This window comes from Gracilinanus agilis, chromosome 4 (assembly GCF_016433145.1).
Source record: "Gracilinanus agilis isolate LMUSP501 chromosome 4, AgileGrace, whole genome shotgun sequence".
Lineage (NCBI taxonomy): Eukaryota > Metazoa > Chordata > Mammalia > Didelphimorphia > Didelphidae > Gracilinanus > Gracilinanus agilis.
In genome coordinates this window covers 500,752,795-500,773,609 of record NC_058133.1, presented here as the reverse complement: position 1 = coordinate 500,773,609, position 20,815 = coordinate 500,752,795, and the positions used below count along the sequence as shown (strand labels likewise).

Genomic DNA, 20,815 nt, shown 5'->3' with positions numbered 1-20,815 from the left:
AGGGAGAATAATTGTGGTTGCCTTACTTTACATGGCAGCACACACACACACACACACACACTGCAAAATCAGGTGAGATAAGACCCCCATCACTTAATGTTTGTGTTTGCCAGAATCAAGGACAATTGATGCCAGATGAATAATGCCACTTTGCTATGAGCTTATGGCCTCAATAGTCAAACAAGAGGAACAGAGAGAGAGAGATCACAGAGGGAGAGACAGAGAGATAGAGAGGTAGAGAGATGAAAGATGGAGAAAGAGATAGAGAAAGAAATAGATGAATAAATAGAAGATAGAGGAGAAAAAGAGAGTGATGGTAGAGAGAAAGATAGACAAATGATAGATGATAGGAGAAAGACAGAAGCTAGGTAATAGAGATGATGAAAGGAGAAAGCAATAAAGACAAATGATGGGGACGAAAAAGATAGGCAGATAAGTGGAGAGAAATATAGAGGAGAAAGAGATAGATAAAGAGTTAGGTGATAGAGGGAGAAAAAGACAGGCAAACAAATAGACTGAGATGGATAGATGATAGATAGATAGATAGATAGATAGATAGATAGATAGATAGATAGATAGATAGATAGATAGATAGATAGATAGATAGATAGGATGAATGGATGGATGGATAGATGGATGGATGGATGGATAGATGGATGGATGGATGGATAGATGGATGGATGGATGGATAGATGGATGGATATATAGATAGACAGATAGATAGATAGATAGATAGATAGATAGATAGATAGATAGATAGATAGATAGATAGATAGATAGGATGAATGGATGGATGGATAGATGGATGGATATATAGATAGACAGACAGACAGACAGATAGATAGATAGATAGATAGATAGATAGATAGATAGATAGATAGATGATAGAAGAGAGAGAGATTGAGACACAGCTAGAGAGATAGAACACTTATTAAGCTCTTGTTCAATGCCAGTCCTGGGAATATAAATATAAGCAATCAAGACAGTTCCTGCCCTCAAGAAGCTTATTTCAAATGGGGTTAGATAAGGCTGTGATCAAAACAGTTCAGAACTGGGGGAAAATACTAATTAAGCTATACCACATTCCACTGAAGGTTCATTCTCTCTAAATTCCTATCAGGCAGAACCTTTGATTTAAAAAATAAATTAGAGGGAAAGTACATTCATCTTCCATTCCATTGACTAAGTCAATGACTGAAACTGCCCCCACCCCAACCCCATCCTCTCACCAGGGCTCTTTGATTCTGCCATTAGTCTTATCTCCATCCTCCTCCTCTCACCTCCAAAAAAGGGCTCCACCTCTGACTCCCCTGGCTTGAAGAAGCGAGCTTTAACATTAACTTATTGGGAAACAGTCTTACATGTGTTTACCCAGAACCCTCTCTGATGCCCCTTCATGTACTCCCCTCAGTAGAAATAAGCTTCTTGAGGGCAGGAACTCTCTTGATTGCTTCAATCATTCTCCTTTCCTTTAAGTATCTGCCTTGCATGTATCTGTGATGATTCCCCGTAGATTCTTAAAGTGGGGGGATTTAACTATTTTTAAAGATAGCTGAGGGGAATTGAGGTGGCTCAGTGGATTGAGAGCCAGGCCTAGAGATGGCACGTCCTTTGTTCAAATCTGGCCTCAGACATTTCCTAGCTGGGTGACCCTGGGCAAGTCACTTAACCACTATAGCCTAGCCCTTACTGCTCTTCTGCCTTGGAACTGATACACAGTATTGATTCTAAGACAGAAGGTAAGGATTTTTTTAAAAATAGAACTAATTTATTTGCATTTTTAAAAATAAGTTTTATTGATGCTAGTTTTTTTTTAACTTCCCAGTCATTTCTGGGAATACACCTTCCCTTTACCTTCCCCACCTCCCCCCTGCCACTTCCTAGTTTCCTCCAAAAACACTTAAAAAAAATAAAAAAGGACCAGTTTTGATTTTCTCTTCTCTAATGCTTTTTTAATTACTCCGAGTCCAATTTCCTGTTGGTGACCTTTCCACGGGCGTTATTGTTCGTCATTGTAGTTCTTGTTCTCTTGAGTCAGGTCCAAGCTGATTTCTCAAAGAGCTCAGAGCCCGACCAAGATAAACATTGCAAAAGGGTTTGGCCTCAAGTACGGGACCGTCCTGGGGAGTGTGCTGCCTCCAAGAGAAGGAGCCGGGGATTACGAGAACAGACAACTTAACAGAGTTTTCTTAAAAATCTTTTTCCAGCAGTTTTGTCCCTTCTACACTGATCACTCGCCTTTTCCATTTGTCATGTTTGGGAGTCTGGTTGCAGATAGAATCCTACAGCAGAAAAATCAAGCCTTTATTTTACAGATTAAGAAATGGGTCCACTGAGGACAAAGGCTTGGCTTAGGTCACCCTAGTAAGTTGGAAAGAAAAGTAACACTTGATCAGGTTCCTTCAAGCTCATCGTCTATATTCCTATAAATTCATTTCATCTCTATGAACCTCCATTTCTCCATCTATGAAAATAAGAAGGTTAGGGGGGCTGCTACATGGGTCAGTAGACTGAGAGCCAGACCTAAAGACAGGAAGCCTAGATTCAAATGTGGCCTCAGATACTTCCTAGCAGTTCACCTTGGACAAGTCACTTAACCCCCATTACCTAGCCCTTACCAGTCTTCCACCTTGGGAGCCATACACAGTATTGATTCTAAGATGGAAGGTAAGAGTTTAAGAGACAGACAGACAGACAGACAGACCAACAGAGACAGAGAGAGACAGAGAGAGACAGAGAGAGGGACAGAGAGAGAGAGACAGAGACAGAGACAGAGACAGAGACAGAGACAGAGACAGAGACAGAGACAGAGACAGAGACAGATAGACAGAGACAGAGAGACAGAGAGAGAGACAGAGACAGACAGAGAGAGACAGAGAGAGAGAGAGCTAGACTGGAGAGCCTCTGAAGTTCCTTCAAGCTCACCATCTATATTCCTCTGATATTAGTTCATTTCATCTCCTCTGGTCTCAGTTTTCCCATCTATAAAATGAGAGGGTTAGACTAGATGACCTCTGAGGTCCCTCCCATTTTTAAATCAGAGGCAAGAGCCCGATAGAAGGAAAAAGGAAGAGGTAGAAGGAAGTTTCTCCTCTCTGGGCACCTCTTGACCGTCACTGCTCCCACTCAGCCCTGCTCTCTTTTCTCGTTACAGGATCACTGGCTCAATCAGCAGCTGCTGCTGCCAAAGCCGCCGCCAAAGCTGCCCAGTATGGTAGGTGCCCTCGTGAATATTATCTGCATCAATTTAATCCACCTCAGTTTGGTTCCCTGGGCTTCCTCACTTCTGCTAACGGCCTGACTAGTAGTGGCCTGGGTTCCCCAACGTGGTCCTTCATCTTCATTAGCTCCTGATCCATTATCAGCCTCCTCTTCCATACGTGCCTCTGCGGCCCTTCCCCCAAGATGCCCACCTCATCACCAGCCTTTCTCTCAAAGGATTTCCATACAGGGAAAGTGGCAATCCTGGAAGACAGAGGAGAACTTTGAAATCTGGAAAGCATAAAGATATGGGTTCCTCTCCATCCATAATCAGAAAAATCATGATTTAAAACTGGAAGGGGAGGGCAGCTGGGTGGCTCAGTAGATTGAGAGCCAGGCCTAGAGACAGGAGATCCTGGGTTCAAATGTGGCCTCAGATACTTCCTAGCTGGGTGACTCTGGGCAAGTCACTTAACTCCTTACTGCTCTTCTGCCTTGGAATCAATATGCAGTATTAATTTTGAGACAGAAGGTAAGGGTTAAAAAATACTGAAAGAGATCTCACCAATGAGGAAACTACAGTCTGGAGAGATACAAGGTCATCCATGTTGTTGTTCAGTTGTTTTAATCATGTCCAACTCTTCATGATCCCAAAGTCATACATACAGGTAACAAATTTACAGGATCTTTGATCCCTTTTATAAGGACTCCTCATCTAATCCCTTCATTTTATAAATGGGGAAACTGAGGTAGATAGGCAAATAATTTGCATGAGGTCACAAAGCTATTAAGTGTCTGAAACTGGATTCAAACCCAGGTCTCCTCCTGCTAACCCCAGCATGGCCTCCAATCTGGAAAGGATGTTGTATTCAGAGTCAGGAGAGGCTTGGATTTGACTTCTGGCTCTATCCCTTACAAGATATGGGATATTGAGAAAGTCCTGTAGCTTCACTGGCCCTCACTTTCCCCATCTGTAAAATGAGAAGGCTGGACTAGATGGCTTCTGAGATCCCTTCCAGCCTATCCTCCATATTCCTATGATATTAAGTCATTTCATCTCCATGGACCTCAGTTTTCCCATCTAAAGGGTTGGACTAGATGGCTTCTGAGATCCCTTCCAGCCTATCCTCCATATTCCTATGATATTAAATCATTTCATTTCCATGGACCTCAGTTTCCCCATCTAGAGGGTTGGACTAGATGACTTCTGAGGTCCCTTCCAGCCTATCCTCCATATTCCTATGATATTAAATCATTTCATCTCCATGGACCTCAGTTTCCCCATTTAGAGGATTGGACCAGATGACTTCTGAGGTCCCTTCCAGCTCATCCTCCATATTCCTATGATATTAAGTCATTTCATCTCCATGGACCTCAGTTTCCCCATCTAAAGGGTTGGACTAGATGACTTCTGAGGTCCCTTCCAGCCTATCCTCCATATTCCTATGATATTAAGTCATTTCATCTCCATGGACCTCAGTTTCCCCATCTAGAGGGTTGGACCGGATGACTTCTGTGGTCCCTTCCAGTTTTAAATCTGACCGATCCTGTGACTTTTTCCAGGACTGCACATTGTCTATCTTCCATCCCAAAGGTTTCTGCTTTCAGGAGAGATGACTCCCTGTATAGCTCCTGTATGTCTCCTCACCTTCCACCATCCCTCTTCCAACACCTTAAGGTTCCCATCCCCCCCGTGGCTCAGACCTGGGCTCTAGATCCCCTCTTTTTGTTCTCCACAGGGTTACTCCCAGGAGGAGTCCCAGGTGGTCCTGGTGGTGGAGCTATCCCAGGTAAGAGGGGGTCTCTGTGTTATAGGGATATGGGAGAGGGGAGCTCATGAACACACAACTAAGTTCCAAAGACAGGATGGCCTCTGACTCTGTTTCCCTTTTTGTGTCTCTAGGAGTAGGGACTCCTGCAGCCCAAGCTGCAGCCAAAGCAGCCGCTAAAGCCCAATACAGTAAGTGGCATTTGGAAAACCATCTACTTCCCAGAGCTAGAGACTACTTGAGGCTTTTTTTCATCCTTACCTTTCATCTAGAAATCAATCCTAAATGTGAGTTCCAAAGCAGAAGAGTGCTAGGCAATGGGGGTTGGGTGACTTGACCAGGGTCACACAGCAAGGAAATATCAGAGGCCAGATTTGAACCCAGGACCTCCTTTCTCCAAGCCTGGATCTCAATCCACTGAGTCATCTAGCTGCTTTTACAGCCCTAAGCTAACTATCCAATGACCTGGATTCTTTTCTTTTCTGGCCCTTTGAAATCCCTAAAAGATAAAAGACTCAGAAATTACTTTAATTCTTGGTTTCTTCTCAACCTCTTCTGGGTTCAGTTGGGCTATTTCTCATTGGAAAAGCCCTTCGGGGTCTTAGCCTCTGGGTCCCTTCCCAACCTCCCACTGGGCTCCCTTTTCTATTCTATGTGCTTTCCCATGTGCCCACCCACCACCTTTCTTTCTCCAGGAGCTGCCGCTGGGATTGGAGGAGTTCCTGGCTACCCAGGTGGAGCTGGAGCTGGAGCTGGAGCTGTTCCTGGAGCTGTTCCTGGCTACCCTGCCGGTGCTGGAGCCATCCCAGGCTATGGGGCTGGTGTAGGTGAGCATCCCAGACTGGAATGGGTTCTAGCTGAAATTGTGTTCAGTGGGGGAAGTGGAAGAATTGGTTTTTCTTCCCTGAGGCCAATCTAGGGAGCCCCAAGAGTGTAGATTTGATCATGAGATCAGTGGATTGGGTAGGATCTGGACCTGTGAATCTCAAGTTTCAGGGAGCCACTGGGACCCTCAGTCATTCAGTTGCTATGCACAGGTGCTCAGGAGGGGAAAGCCCGATTCCTGCCCTCGGAGAGCTTAGAGTCCGATAATAGAAATAAGCCTCTGGCTCAGAAAGATTGATGGAATTTAGCAAGGTAATACCAGAGATGTTACAAGGCAGAAGGTGTAAAATGCCTTAAACAATCGGAGCGACACTTGAAGAGAGGGAGAGCTACAGTGAATGGGGACAGTATGGGCTGGGAGTCCTACCGGGAAGGGAGAAGATGCTCTGAGAGTAGCTTTAGGCAGAGAGCAACAGGGGACTCTCAGGTCAGTCTGGGCTAGTCCAGGTCTCAAGGGTCCTTCATCTCAGCCCATGAACTTCCTTCTCTTTTGGACTATGGTATGGAGAAGTCCCTGAGTCTCTCCATTTCTTCCTCTAGCTCCAGGATCCCTCGCAGCAGCCAAAGCAGCCAAGTATGGTGAGTGTCCCTGAGCTGGCTTCTCCTTCTCTGGTCCTCCCATGCCTCAGGCATCTTCTGTCCCAATCTCTTGGCTCTGGGGTCTGTCTTGGAACTGTGATGTGAAAGGTCCCTGCCTCAAGGAGGATCAGAGTGGGACGAGAGAAGGATTTCTCAACAGGTGCCAGCCTGGTATTATAGAACAAGTCCAGAACCAGGAGAAATCAGGAGATATGGGAAGAGAGAAAATTCCCATCCAACTGGGATAAGAACAGAGACATCTCTAGAGCGACTCAAGATGACAAAGCATTTTACACACAGGCTTTTAGAACAACCTGCTGAGGGAGGAAGGGATTCGTGATGCTAAAGTACAAGTTTCTTGAAAGCTGGCCTTATTTTATTCTTTATCGATGTCTCCCCAGCACCCAGTACAGTGCCTGGCACATAGAAAGTGCCTTGTAAATGCTGGCTAAAATTTTCTCTCTCTCTCTTTTTTTTTTTTTTTTAATTTTAAACCCTTAACTTCTGTGTATTGACTTATAGGTGGAAGAGTGGTAAGGGTGGGCAATGGGGGTCAAGTGACTTGCCCAGGGTCACCCAGCTGGGAAGTGTCTGAGGCTGGATTTGAACCCAGGACCTCCCGTTGCTAGGCCTGGCTCTCAATCCACTGAGCTACCCAGCTGCCCCTTGTCTAAAATTTTTTAAACGCTTACTTTCCATCTTGGTAACAACTCTAAGACAGAAGGGCAAGGGCTAGGCAATCAGGGTCAAGTGACTCAGCCAAGGATACCCAGCTAGGAAGTGTCTATGGCCAGATTTGAACCCAGGACTTCTTATCTCTCTAGGTCTGGCTCTTTCTCCACTCAACTACCTATCTGCCCCCAAGTCTAACATTCTTTGTTTTTTTAACCCTTAACTTCTGTGTATTGGCTCCTTGGTGGAAGAGTGGTCAGGGTGGGCAATGGGGGTCAAGTGACTTGCCCAGGGTCACACAGCTGAGCAGTATCTGAGGCAGCATTTGAACCCAGGACCTCCCATCTCTAGGCCTGGCTCTCAATCCACTGAGCTACCCAGCTGCCCCCCCCCCAAGTCTTAAAAAAAAATAAGTTTTTTACTTAGATGCCACAAAAGGGAAGATGCTGAATATTCTCTCCAGGCTTCAGTTTCCTCATCAATAGGATAAAATCAAGCCTTCCCAAAGCCTCAGTTTCCTCTTCTTTGAAATGATTTTTTATGGGCTCGATGGCATATGAGGTTCCTTCCATGTCGAGATCTAGGTTCTTGTAGACATGGCTCATTCCTGGAAACTCTTTCATAATAGGGTGTTAGGACTCTTCCTCCTCGCCTAGGAAAAGAGAATTGTAGGCCAAAAAGTAATCATTATGAGACACTCTGAGGGAGTGAGGGACTATGGGACTGGCTCACATGGGGAGAGAACCCCAAAACCCAGTCCTCACCCCATGTGCACTGTAGCAACCAGTCTGCTCTGCCAAAGGGTATCTGTGAAAACAGATACCATCAGCTATAGGAAGACCAGATGTGCTCCTCTCATTCCTGAAGCAGGGATTCCAGATGTGCCAGCAAAAAATTTCCCATTTTCATTCAATTTAACAAGCATTTAGTAAACATCTACTAGTTGCCAGGAATTGCACTGAACACTGAAAGTAGAAACCATCCCTGCCCTTGGGCATCTTACATTCTACTGGATGAGTCAATTAATATTTATTAAGTGCCTACTATGTGCCAGGGGCAGCTAGATGGTGCCAGAGTGCACAAAGCTCTGAGCTTGGAGTCAGAAAGACTCATCTTCTTGAGTTCAAATCCAGCCTCAGATACTTACCTGGGTGATCCTGAGTAAGTCACTTAACCCTGCTGGCCTCGGTTTCTTCATCTGTAAAATGAGCTGGAGAAGGAAATGGCAAAGCACTCCACACACTTATTAGCTGTGTGTCTCTGGAAAAATCACTGAACCCTGCTGGCCTCGGTTTCCTCATCTATAAAATGAGCTCGAGAAGGAAATGACCAACTTCTCTAGCGTCTTTGCCAAGAAAACCCCAAATGGGGTCATGAAAAGTCAGACATGATTGAAAAATAATTGAACGATTACAGCCATGTGCCAGGCACTGTACTAAGTGCTGGGGCTGCAATAAATAAATAAATAAATAAATAAATAAATAAATAAATAAATAAATAAATAAATAAAAAGGCAAAGAACAGTCTCTGCCTCAAGGAGCTCCCAGTCTAAAAGAAGAGACAATAAGCCAACAAATATGTGCAAACGTATTGGGAGGAGAAGTAAACCTAATACATAATACTAAATAAGCATAAAATAATTTGTCTGGGAGGACACTAGCTGCAGGGAATGAGAAAAGGCTTTGTGTGGAGGCAGCACCTGAACTCAACTCTGGAGGGAGTTTGGGATTCTCGAAGGGAGAATCTTCCTGCCACGTCCAATGGTCCATGCAGAGGCACAAGGTAAAAAGTAGAAGGGAGGGGAAAAAAGGGACAGGAAGGTTGAGTGTGAGAAGAATCAACCCGGAAGGGTCAGCTGGGTGGCTTGGAGGATAGAGAACCAGGTCTAGAGATGGGAGGTCCTGGGTTCAAATCTAGTCTTAGATGCTTCCTAGCTGTGTGACCCTGGGCAAGTCACTTCATCCCCTTTGCCTAGCCCTGACGGCTCTTCTGCCTTGGAATCAATTCTTATTATGGATTTCAAGACAAAAGGTAAAGGATTTTTTTTTAAGAATGACATTTGAGGACTATGTGGAAGAGGACGCTCTCCATTTTCAGGGTTCAGGTCTGTCTCCTGCCTCTTTGTACCCCTGATATTCACAGTGACTAGCACACAGTAGGTGCTTAATACATGTTTAGTGATTGACTGATTGATTGATTGATTGATTGATTGATTGAGAAGGCTCAGGGCTCATTCCCATGTTCAAGAACCTGCTTCTCTGGCTAAAGAACTTGTTTTCTGGTCTTGAGGCTGAGATTTAACCTGCTCCAGACCCTGAATGGCGACCAGCTTGCCTGACGGAGTCTCTGCGTCAGGACGAGTCCCGTCCCTCAGTGGCTCCGGGCTCCTGCCGCGACCCCCTGGTCATCCGTCGGCCCGTCTCCCTGCCCGCTGTGGGGCCAGGAGCCTTTCTGTGAAATCTGTTTGGTGGGGGCCGGGGGAGGGGGCCCTGTGGGCCTCTGAGGACGTGGCAGGAATGACGGCATCTCCAGGCTGGCATGGCCCCAAAGCCAAGCTCTCGCCAGCCAGCCGCCAAAGCGAGGGCTGTCGTTTCTGGCCCATCCTGCACTCAGCAGACCAACAGATGATTTTTCAGCCCGCTTTATTAGGGCTCTGCATGGAGCAGGATTCTTGGATGTCTCGGCCCCTCTGCAGGCCGCTGACTGGCCCACACTGGGAGGCTGGGGGCCCAATTTCCATCTTGGAAAATCCCTTCCTTTTCCATTCGCTCCATCCCACTGCCATTCCCTGGCGGCATCTCCTCGCATGTTTCCACGTCCATCCACTCTGCTGGTCTGAAACCCTCCAGCTTTTTAGGAAGGTCGTCCTCATCCCCAGATCATCGAACTGGCTCTTTCCAACTGGAAGGCCCTCCGAGGTCAGCCAGCACAACCTGGGCCAGAGGCGGGGAAGGGACTTGCCCAAGGTCTCTCAGCCAGTGTGTGGCAGAGCCCTCTCTCCCAGGAGACATTCCCTGCCCTCAGGGAGCTTACATTCTCTATGACGAGTCTGTATTTTATAACTGGGGCGGCAGGTGTCCCTTTAAGCCTGGTCTGACTGTAGGAAGACCATTTGGTAGCTTCCAGCATGATTTATTGCTTTTGTTTAGCATTCAACCATTTTTGTGGATTCTCAAGGAGAGAGAGAGAGGAGAGAGAGACAGACAGACAGACAGAGAGACAGAGATTCAGAAAGAGAGAGAGAGACAGACAGACAGACAGACAGACAGAGAGACGGAGAGAGAGAGAGAGAGAGAGAGAGAGAGAGAGAGAGAGAGAGAGAGCCCTGTGAGTTCAGCAGCAACAGGCATTATTCTCCCCCATCACCCAGCCCTTTTTTGTTATTATTTAGCTTTCTTTCATTGCATCCAGTTCTTTGTGACCCCTTTTGGGATTTTCTTGGCAAAGACACTGGAGTGGTTTGCTGTTTCCTTCTCTGGTTCACTTTACAGATGAGGAAACTGAGGCAAACAGGGTGAAGTGACTTGCTCAGAGAGTCACCCAGCTAGTAAATGTCTGAGCCTGATTTTGAACTTAGATTTTCCAGACTCCTGACTTGGTGCTCTATCCACTCTACCACCTAGTCGGCCCTGCTAGGAAGGAGAATTGTCCCAAAGTAGAACGGGCTGCTCTTGGAGGGAAACAGGCAAACAGAATTAAGTGACTTATCCAGGGTCACACAGGCTGGAGGAAGATAAGGATTTTTATCATTTTTATTTTGAACGGCACGATTTCCGAGGTCCCTTCCAGCTCTAGAGAGCTGCCACGAGTAGTAGGCAGGAAGATTGTACCCCAGAGCTTCTTTTGCATCATTCCTCTACTGCTATGTCTCACTCTGGGTCTGGGAAGAGGGAGAGGGGAGTCTAGACCCTCAAGACTCCGGCACTAAGGTGTGTCTCCACTTTCTTGCTCCCAGCAGCGGCCGGAGGAGCCGGAGGCCTGGGAGGCCTGGGAGGCCTGGGAGGCCTGGGAGGAGCCGGACCTGGCTTGGTGCCCGGTGTGGCCGGGGTCCCAGGAGCTGGGGCTGCAGGGCTAGGAGGTGTTCCAGGTGAGTAGCGGGACGGGGTCACTGGGCCTCATCCTGCAAACATTTATGTAGCATTTACAAGAGCTGAGAGCCCCTAAAAAGGGGGGGAAAGCCTCGTTCCTGCCCTCGGGAGCTCGCAGTCTAATGGGGGAGCCCACGTGCAACAGCCACGTACAGAGGAGACGGGATAATTATGATCACCTGGAAATTATCCCGGAGGGAGGGCGCTAGCACGAAGGGGGCCGAGGAAGGGTTCCTGCAGAAGGTGAGATTTTAGCTGGGACTTGAAGGAAGCCGGGGCGGCCGGCCGGCTGGGAGGAGATGAGGAGGGAAAGCTTTCCAGGGATGGGGAAGCCCTCTAGACTAGTCAGAATGCATCGAGGCAGGAAATGGAGCGTCTTGTTCAAGGGGTGGCTGGGTGCTAGAGCCTACGGATGGGAGGAAGGTTCAAGGAGGCTGGGAGGGCAGGAAGGAGCCAGGTCGGGAAGGGCTCTGAGAGCCGGAGGATCTTCTGTTTGATCCTGGAGGCAGCAGGAGGCTACCTGGATACTCAGGGGAAGAGGGGCAGAGTCAGACCCATTGGGCAGCTGGGTGGAAGCCAGGAACCGAGCAGCAAGCACGTGATGGTGGGAGATGCCTCTTTGGAAGGGGCTCGATGGGTCCCTCACTTCTTCTATCTCCTCAGGTGCAGGGAGCCCAGCGGCAGCTGCAGCAGCCAAGGCCGCCGCCAAGGCTGCCCAGTATGGTGAGCATCTTCCCCCCCAGGGCAGTCCCCAAGGCTCCAGGCTCTGTCCCAGGCTAGGCTTTATGGGAGTCTCCAACACTGTCCTTCTAACACTGCCAGCTCTCTGACTGGGTCTTGGGGTCCATTTTTAACACCTCAGCTTGTGTCCTGGGGCCCCCAAAAGTCACTGCTGAGCCTTCCCATCCTAGGCTTCCTTCTCCCCAGCCTGGTGAACTTTCCCCAGTCTTGCTGCTTCAAACTCCCATTCCCCGAGCTTTCCATCTTACTCCTGGCTGCCCCAACACATTGCCTTCTTCCTTCTCCAATTCCCCACACCTCCTGTTGTGAAGTCTCCAAAAGCTTGGTGCAAGGAAAGAATATGGGCCTGAGTCAGGAGATCTGGGTTCCAGTTCTAGTGCCCCTCACTCACTCGCCTTGGCAAGAAAAAGGAGGGGGCTAATGTTTCTGTAAGGCTTTCACTGTGCCAAGCACATGGCAGCGCTCTCATTTGGTGCTCACAACAATCCTGGGAGGTTGGGACTATTATTACCCTCATTTTACAGATGGGGACACTGAGGCAGACCATGGTGGAGTAATCATAATAAATAGCTAACATGTATATGGTTCCTACTATGTGCCAGGCACTGTGCCAAGCCCATGATAATTATTATCTCATTTGATCCTCACAATAATCCTGGGAAGTGGGTGCTGTTATTATCCCCATTTTACAGATGAGGAAACCAAGGCAGACAGAGGTTAAATGACTTTCCTAGGATTACAGCTAGGTATATCTGAGGTTGGATTTGAACTCAGGTCTTCCTGCCCCCAGGTCTAGTGTAATGTGGACCAGTCTTAGCTTTAGTTTTCTCCGATACAAACTGAAGGGGTTGGTCCAGATGAAGTCCAGGGTCCCTGATCATCTTTGATCTTGTGAGCTTAGGACTCATACCCTGATGATGACGGAGGGTTTGTTCTCTTCATGATCCTCAGGCCTTGGGGGAGCTGGAGGGCTGGGAGGCAGAGGCATCCCAGGCATTGGAGGAGTCCCCGGTGTCGGAGGAGTCCCTGGTGTTGGAGGAGTCCCCGGTGTTGGAGGTATCCCTGGCGGAGTGACAGGTGAGCTGTCCCTCCTGAAGCTCTGTGTGTATGTGCCCTCCTTGGGTTCCCCCAAATACATCATGCCCCCTCCTTCCTCCAACCCTTGACCCAGATCCTTCCCCCACACCTGGAAATGCTTCCTCTCCACCTCAACAAATCCCAGTGTCCATCCCCCAAGAGGTTGGTGCCTCTTCCTCCAGGAAGACATCCTTGACCGCTCCAACCACATTGATCCCTTCCTCCTCTAAGTCTCTGCAATACCGATGGACTGGCCCATTCCTTTGGACATAGGCCACCTTGTGAGGAGTGATCTTTTCATGGGACTTAGTTTTCTCTTCTTAAGCAAACTATACAGCCCTTGAGGTCAGGGCCTTTGTCTTCCCTCCTCTTGACTCCACCAACCCATTTAGTACAAGGCTCAAAATACAAGAGATGCTGGAGAAGTCTAGCTGCGATGAATGAATGAATGAGTGAACAAAGGAATGAATGAATGAATTCAAACAGGTAGGGGGTTGCTAGAAGTCGCTGAGCCTTCTCTCCTCCATCACACAGGAGCAGGAACTCCAGCTGCAGCAGCTAAAGCCGCAGCCAAAGCAGCCAAGTATGGTGAGTGCCCCATCTCCGCATCCCACCCAGGCCCCACTTATGGACCCAGAGCAGCTCCCAGCACCCCTTCCGGCCTTTCTCTGCCTTTCAAGGATGCTCTTGGTCGCTGGGAGTCCCAGTAACCGAAGAGCCCGTCCCCTGGTGTCAATCCCCTTGAGCCAGGAGTTGGCAGTTAGAGGAATGATCTAAGGAAGGGCCCTTCCCGTGCCAAGAGATTGATCGAGTATTTCCAGAGAAAAAAGATTTCAGGGAACCCCAACAGATCCAAGGCTCGTGAAAAGGAAACTGCTAGAATGCCCAGCATCACGGCACAGGGATCGTGGGGCATCGTAGAGGAAGACAGAGAAGGATGGGGCCGGGGAAGGCCAGAGTTGAGTTTATTGGCTGAGGGGAGGCCTCAATGATCCAGTGACTTTGAGCATCTCAAATGCGCTGTGGGCCCTGCTCTGGGAGATGGATACGGCAGTCATGGAGGGGAGGCTGGGAGTCTCCCATCACCTTCCTCATTATTTGTCACCCACCTGTCTCTCTGTGGTCTAACTTCCAGCCTTCCTCTCCCATAGGTGCTGCTGGAGGGGCTGGCCTTGTGCCAGGCGCCGGAGGCTTGCCAGGATCTAGAGTGATTCCAGGGGCAGGTGAGTCCTTTCTCTGAGCCTAAGATGGTGCTTCTACCCAAACCAACAGGCATTTATTACTACTTACTCTGTGCCTGGCATCATGCTAAGTGCCAGGAGGGAAAAAGGAAACAGTAAGGTTAGTCCCTGCCCTCAAGGGGCTCACAGTCTAATGGGGCAGGATTGAACCAGCCCTGAAGGTTCCTCATAAAGCAGCCTGCCAGGAGCCATCAGCTCCTGAGTCCTGCCTACGTTCCTGTGTGCACAGACCAGTGTGGGCACTCATAGAGAAGGGCAGGAAGGTGGGAGAGAGGGTAGGGACCCTTCCAAGACAAACAGGGCTTGTCTCCTGGGAGCTTCCCTGCCTTGAGTCACCCTGGGCTGGACACTGAGTGGAGAGATAGAGGGAGGAAGAGATGTTGCCTCCTCCTTGAAGGTTCTCTGCCTTCTGGGAGCTCCTGGTCTGATGGGGGGAGCCAAGACCCTTTCTGACCCCTGGGAAGACCCCTGCCTGAGGAGAGAAACATGGGCGCCCTAGTATGAGGATGGACAGATGTGAAAAAACATCCATGAGCCTCCATGGAGTTCAGTTGGGTCACTGTGACAGCACAGGGGAAGAGAGGACAATGTCTAGAAGCCAACATTGACCTAGAGAGCAGGGAGCAGAACAGAGATCGATCCTCTCTTCCCTCCCTCTCTTCCTGCTGGCCTGCCCTCCACTCCCATTCTCCATGCCAAGCAGACAAGTGCCTGGTCATTGCCCTGCGGCCATCCCAGAGTGGGGAGGTGGGGAGGAACAGAGCCACCCTTGGGGCCCCACCCCACAGCTCCACCAGTAAGGATGATGGGAGGCAGCTGTCTGGGAAGTCCCTTGGCCCCGAGACAATCACTGCCCGGAAGGCTGGGGTCAGAGACCTTGGCCAGGGTCTCCAGTCCCAGGGAACCAAATTAGCCCTTGCTGAGGGTGTGGTGAGCACAGCAGGACTGGGACGGAGCCTACGTCTGGAAGTTTTGAATGGGTGGGCCAGGATTTCTCGGGAGACTCCATTGGAAGCCAAAGACCCAGGGCAGAAATGGGGAATATCTCTCCTTCTTGGTCTGGTCCCAGGAGTCCTTTCTTTCTCTCTCATTCATCCTCCCAGCAGCCCTGGGAAGCCAGCAGAGCCGGGGCTTCGGGGCAAAGTTGGAGCTAGTGTTCCCAAAGTCCCTTCTTCTGTCAAGGATGCTGCATCCTTTTAGTCACCCCAATTTGCACACCAGAGACATCCTCTCCTCTACACTCTCTCTCCCCTCTTCTCCCCAAATCTAACCAAGTGCCAGCTCTACAATATGCCCTCCTCCCATAGCCTCTCTCCATTCATAGCTCCCACCTTAGGTCACCTCCAGAGGATGATTATAATAACTTCCGCCTCAGGCGGCATCGAGGTGGCTCAGTAGCTTGAGAGCCAGGCCTAGAGAAGGGAGGTTCTGGGTTCAAATCTGATCTCAGACACTTCCTAGCTGGGTGACCCTGGGCAAGTCACTTGACCCCCATTGCCTAGCCCTTACTGCTCTTCTGCCTTGGAACCAATACACAGTATTGACTCTAAGATGGAAGGTCAGGGTTAAAGCAAATAAAATAACCTCTTCCTCAGTCTCCCTGCTTCAATTTTAGTTAAAACTTCATTTATTGAATGAGTTTGAACCTCCTCCTTGGTCTCTCTGTTTCGAGTATCTCCTCACTCCAATCTGTCCTCCACATGGCCACCAAAGTCAATCTCCTAAAGTGTCTTTTTGACCATATCACTCATCTACTCAATAAACTCCAATGGCTCCCTATGAGTCACACTCAAATACAAAATTTCTCATTTGTCTTTTAAAGCCCCAGCTCCAACCTTCCTTTCAAACCAATATGTTAGAGGCAGCAAGATAGTATAATGGATATGGCGTTGAGCTTGAAGTCAAGAAGACCTGGGTTCAAATCTAGTCTCAGATATTTATTAGCTGAACTTGGACAAGTCATTTAACCTCTGTCTAAGTCAGTTATCTCATCTGTAAAATGGGGGTAATAAGAGCACCTCTCGCCTAAAGTTGTTGAGAGGATCAAATGAGTAATATTCGTAAGCACTTAGCACAGTGCCTGGCACATAGTAAGTGCTATACAAGTGTTAGCCATAATAATAATAGTTGTTGTTGTTGTTTTATTCTTCTTCCTCCTCCTCCTCTTCTTCTTCCTTCTTCTTCTTTTTCTTCTTTCTCTTTCTCTTCCTCTTCCTCTTCCTCTCCTCCTTCTCCTTCTCCTCCTCTTCCTCCTCCTCCTCCTCCTCCTCCTCCTCCTTCTTCTTCTTCTTCTTCTTTCTCCTTCTCCTTCTCCTTCTCCTCCTTCCTCCTTCCTTCTCCTTCTTTCTTCTTCCTTTTTCCTTCTTCCTTCTTCCTTCTCCACCTTCTCCTTCTCCCTCTTCCTTCTCCTCCTTCTCCTTTTCTTTCTCCTTCTCCTCCTCCTCCTCCTGCATAAACCAGCTCCTTCAGGCCACCACTAGTCAAATGGGTAGCTCGGTTGAGTCCCTTTAATATTCAATGACACAGCTGGCTTGGGAGGCAAAAAATTAGAGAATTGTTTTTGGTCAATATCTTTGCCAAGTTTTTGCTCTTAGAGCCTTGACCTTTCTGATTAATGACTATTTCTGGAAGAAAAATGGGGCCAGGCCCCATTCCTAACTTGGTTACTGACATCTTCTGGGTATATGCCTTACTTTATCTCCATCTGCAAAATGGGATAGATAACTTGGTCTTTTCCTGAATGCATCCTTGTAGGGGTTAAAGAGTCAGTTGCATTAGCATGGGCTCACAGCCCAGAGTCTGAACAACAGAGGCCAAGCCCAAGATAAATGAAACCATGAATTAACTGGGATTGTAATAGAAATTGGAAATACCATCCATTAGCTGGTACTAGTTTCCTTCTTCTTCGGTTACTACTGACAGATAAGAAGTGGAGTGAAGTGAAAAGAAAAGTAGATGGAGTTTAGAGAGCTAAGTTCTGGTTTGAACTTCCTGGGCAATTGGGAGCAAGTGCTACCTCTTTCTGGGTCTCAGTTTTCTCATCTGTAAAATAGGAAGATTGAACTAGAAAGGGGTTTCCTGTGCTTCTATTTTACTATCATATAGTCTTAAAAAAATTAAACAACCTTTACTGTCCGTCTTAGAAATAACACTAAGTATCAGTTCCAAATCATAGGAATGGTAAGGATTGGTGTGACTTGCCCAGGGTCATACAGCTAGGAAGTGTCTAAGGTCAGATTTGAACCCATGACTCTATGATCTCTAAGCCTGGCTCTTTATCCTCTGAGCCACCCACTACTCCATATACTCTTTGCACCAGCCTGTATGTGCCTAACTTTGAAATGGGAAGTGAGAAAGAAGGTTTGTTTTTCAGTCGTTTCAGTCATGCCTGACTTTTCATGACCCCATTTGGGGTTTTCTTGGCAAAGATATCTGAGTGGTTTGCTATTTCCTTTTTCAGATCATTTTACAGATTGAGGAAACCGAGGCCAACAGATTTAAGTGATTTACCCAGAGTCCTCCAAGCTAGTAAGTGCCTGAGGCTAGATTTGAATTGATGAGGAGGAATCTTCTTGATTCCAACCCCAGTGCTCTAGCTATCTGAGCTAGAAGGATGGATAATGTTAAAAACTATTTAAGGGCTTAATGAGTATGGGTAAGGTGCTTTGCCATCTCTGGAATAAATCAGGTAAATAAAGTAAATCCAGAAGATTCTGGTTATTAATTAGGGTAAGCATCAGAATTTGATGAAGTGTGTGTTTGAAGGGAAAAGACCTGTGATAGGAAGCTCCTGATGAGGAACTCCTCTACACACTTGCTCTGCAGAATGAACATGTATAGAGCTGTTTAGGGGCACACTGTGAGGAGGTTGAGGGACTTATCCAGGGTCACATAGCCAGGATGTGTCAGAGGCAGGATTCAAACTCAGATTTTCTTTCCTTTTATTTTCCCTCCTTTGATGTCTAACAGCAAATGTTAGGGTAGTTAATAATGACTGATTTATAGAGCAGTTCCCTCACAACAACATGGTGAAGTGAGCCTTGAAGGTATTATGATCTCCATTTTCAAGATGAAGAAACTGAGGTTCTCAGATTTTAAGTGATTCACACATGGTCACACCACCAATAAATATCAGCTGGGATATGAACTCAGGTATGTATATAGGACTTGTTCCAGAGTGCTGTGCATCACCACTTCTAAGTTTACTGGAGAGAGACACTAGGCAATACAGAAATCATAGTATGTTAGAGGTGGCAGACATCATTTAATTCAGTTTACAATGAGGAAATTGAGAATGGAGAGAGTTAAGTGATTTCCTGAGGTCACATTGGAAGGGAGGCAAGGAATGAATTCCTGTAACATGGAACCTGGGGAAAAGAGGAACTTTTACTTTGGGCAAAGAGCAGGCTCTCAGCCAGAGTAGTTAATGGGTGCTGGACTTGGTTGGGGTCAAGACAATCTAGATTCAAACCCCACCTCAGATAATTACTCACTGTGTGACTTTGAACAAGTCACTGAGTCTCTCTCTTTCTTTTTCCTCATCTGCAAACTAAGACTTTTCAGATTCTGTCTAGCTTCTATAGGATGATGGAAGGTACTTGAGAATGAAATGAGAGGGAAACAGAAGGTAGCAAAATATCAGCAAAAGAACACTGGACCAAACATCAGGAACCCTGGATCCTGCTCCCAAATTTGCAGCTAACTAACTATATGACGTTAGGCAAGACAAGGACCTGTCTAGCACTCAGTTTCCTCATCTGTCAAATGGGGATAATAATGAATTCCTCTTCTCCCTACCCAGATGTAGCTAGATACATCATTGACTGGAGTCAGGAAGCTCCAAGTTTTCAAATCTGGCCTCACATACTTCCTAATTGTGCAACCCGTGGTGGGTCCCTTAACCTTTGTCTGCCTCGGTTTCCTCATCTGTAAAATGAGGATAAGAATAACACCTGTTTCCCAGAGTCATTGTGTAGATCAAAAGAAATAATATTTGTGAAGTGCCTAGCAAATAGTAGGTGGTTAATAAATGCTTCTTCCTTCCTTGCTTCTTTCCTTGGGCTATTGAGCAAAATGTTAGCATCAGTACCTCTTGGCTTAAATGAAAAATGAAATGAGAGAAGAGAGAGAAAAGCATTCTGAAAAGTTAAAAGCACCACTCAACTTTTCAGATATACTCAATTTTGGGGCAGCTCAATGGACAGAGCACCAAGCCTGGAGTGGGAGAACCTGACCACAGATTCTTCCTACCCATGAGATCCTGGCCAAGTCATTTGCCTAGCCCTTAACCTTCTTTCTTAGAATTGTTACTAAGACAGAAAGTAAAGATTTAAAAAAATCCTCAATTTTGTTACTCTATACCATTGAAATCAGAGGCAAAAATGAATGTCATGGCCTTGAGACCAACCTTGTGATAAGCTTCTCCAAATTTAGCCTCTCAGGCAACAGGCATACCCTGGGTCTTTCCAGTTTGGTAGCTAGACCCTGACAGAGCTGATGATTTGCTAGGACACCATTTGAGAACCCAGAATCACTTCTATCCCATAAAGAATTATTGGGGGACTTCAGTGCAGAGTCTCCTTCAACAAGCCCAGGGAATTCTCGAACCTGGCTTGGTTACATGGCGCTTAACTATTTCCATTATTCTCTGGTCTTTGAAGACCCAAAACACACACCCAGGAAATAGGTCAACATTTTCTCATGGAAAAGGCCATGTTGATTGTAGGTGCCCTGCACGGTGACCCATGAGGATTTTCTTTGTGGGCCATTAACTCGGAGAAGGTGATGCCCAGTTGTACGGTAGGCATTTTCTTTGGAGGAGGAAAGCCACTAATGTCATTTGGGGAGCAAAGATTCATCTTCCTGAGATTTTTTTAATAAGTAGCAAAGGGAGAGTATTTTCTGTGTTCTGTGGAGTGCCTAGTACAGTGCCTGGCAAATAGAAGGCACTTAAATTCTTGTTTCCTTCCTTGCTCCATTCCCTGGGCTGTTGGGTAAAATGTTAGCATCTTAGGCACTTCACCCTCCCTCCTTCCATCTCATCCTATATTATAATGCCAGGAAGGGCATGGAGGGCTCCCCCATTGCACAACTGTGAAGTCAGAAGTTTGTCACCTTCTCACCTCCATTTTTGAGTCTTTTTCCTTCCTCTCATTGCCTCCATCTGTAGAAACAGGATAGAAGAGCAGGATAGCTCCTTGTAGATCATCTTTCTAAGCCCTCCCCCATTTTTCAGACAAGAAAGCTGAGACCCAAAGAAGAGACTCAGTTATTAGGTAGTGAAGGAGGGAATGAAAACAGATCTTCTGACTTTCAGACCAGCATCTTTCTACCACATCATCTCCCCAGGAACATATCTTGTTTCCTTTTCCCTCACGGAGGTGCTAATGGATAACAGCTTAAGCAGTTACCCCACCTAAGGGTAATATAGTTTTATAGATGACTCTGGAAAAATGAGAAAGCCTTCAAGATTGAGTGGAAAGAATTTCAAATGATGGGATTTGGGGTCATGTGACAGGCTTGTGGGGAATATAATTTTGGGCTGGGACCCTACCTGGAACCT

At 47.1% G+C, this 20,815-nt stretch overlaps 1 protein-coding gene across 1 annotated transcript in view; it reads left to right on the top strand.

Annotated features, from left to right (window-relative positions):
* ELN (elastin) overlaps positions 1-20,815 on the top strand; it is a 186,656-nt gene that overhangs the window by 152,286 nt on the left and 13,555 nt on the right. The window contains exons 26-36 of the mRNA XM_044675622.1: positions 3,155-3,214; positions 4,941-4,991; positions 5,105-5,161; positions 5,666-5,797; positions 6,396-6,434; positions 11,062-11,193; positions 11,858-11,917; positions 12,887-13,012; positions 13,547-13,600; positions 14,164-14,235; positions 14,957-15,120. Of these exons, the coding sequence (XP_044531557.1) occupies positions 3,155-3,214; positions 4,941-4,991; positions 5,105-5,161; positions 5,666-5,797; positions 6,396-6,434; positions 11,062-11,193; positions 11,858-11,917; positions 12,887-13,012; positions 13,547-13,600; positions 14,164-14,235; positions 14,957-15,120 (947 nt within the window). The remainder of the gene's footprint in view (positions 1-3,154; positions 3,215-4,940; positions 4,992-5,104; positions 5,162-5,665; positions 5,798-6,395; positions 6,435-11,061; positions 11,194-11,857; positions 11,918-12,886; positions 13,013-13,546; positions 13,601-14,163; positions 14,236-14,956; positions 15,121-20,815) is intronic.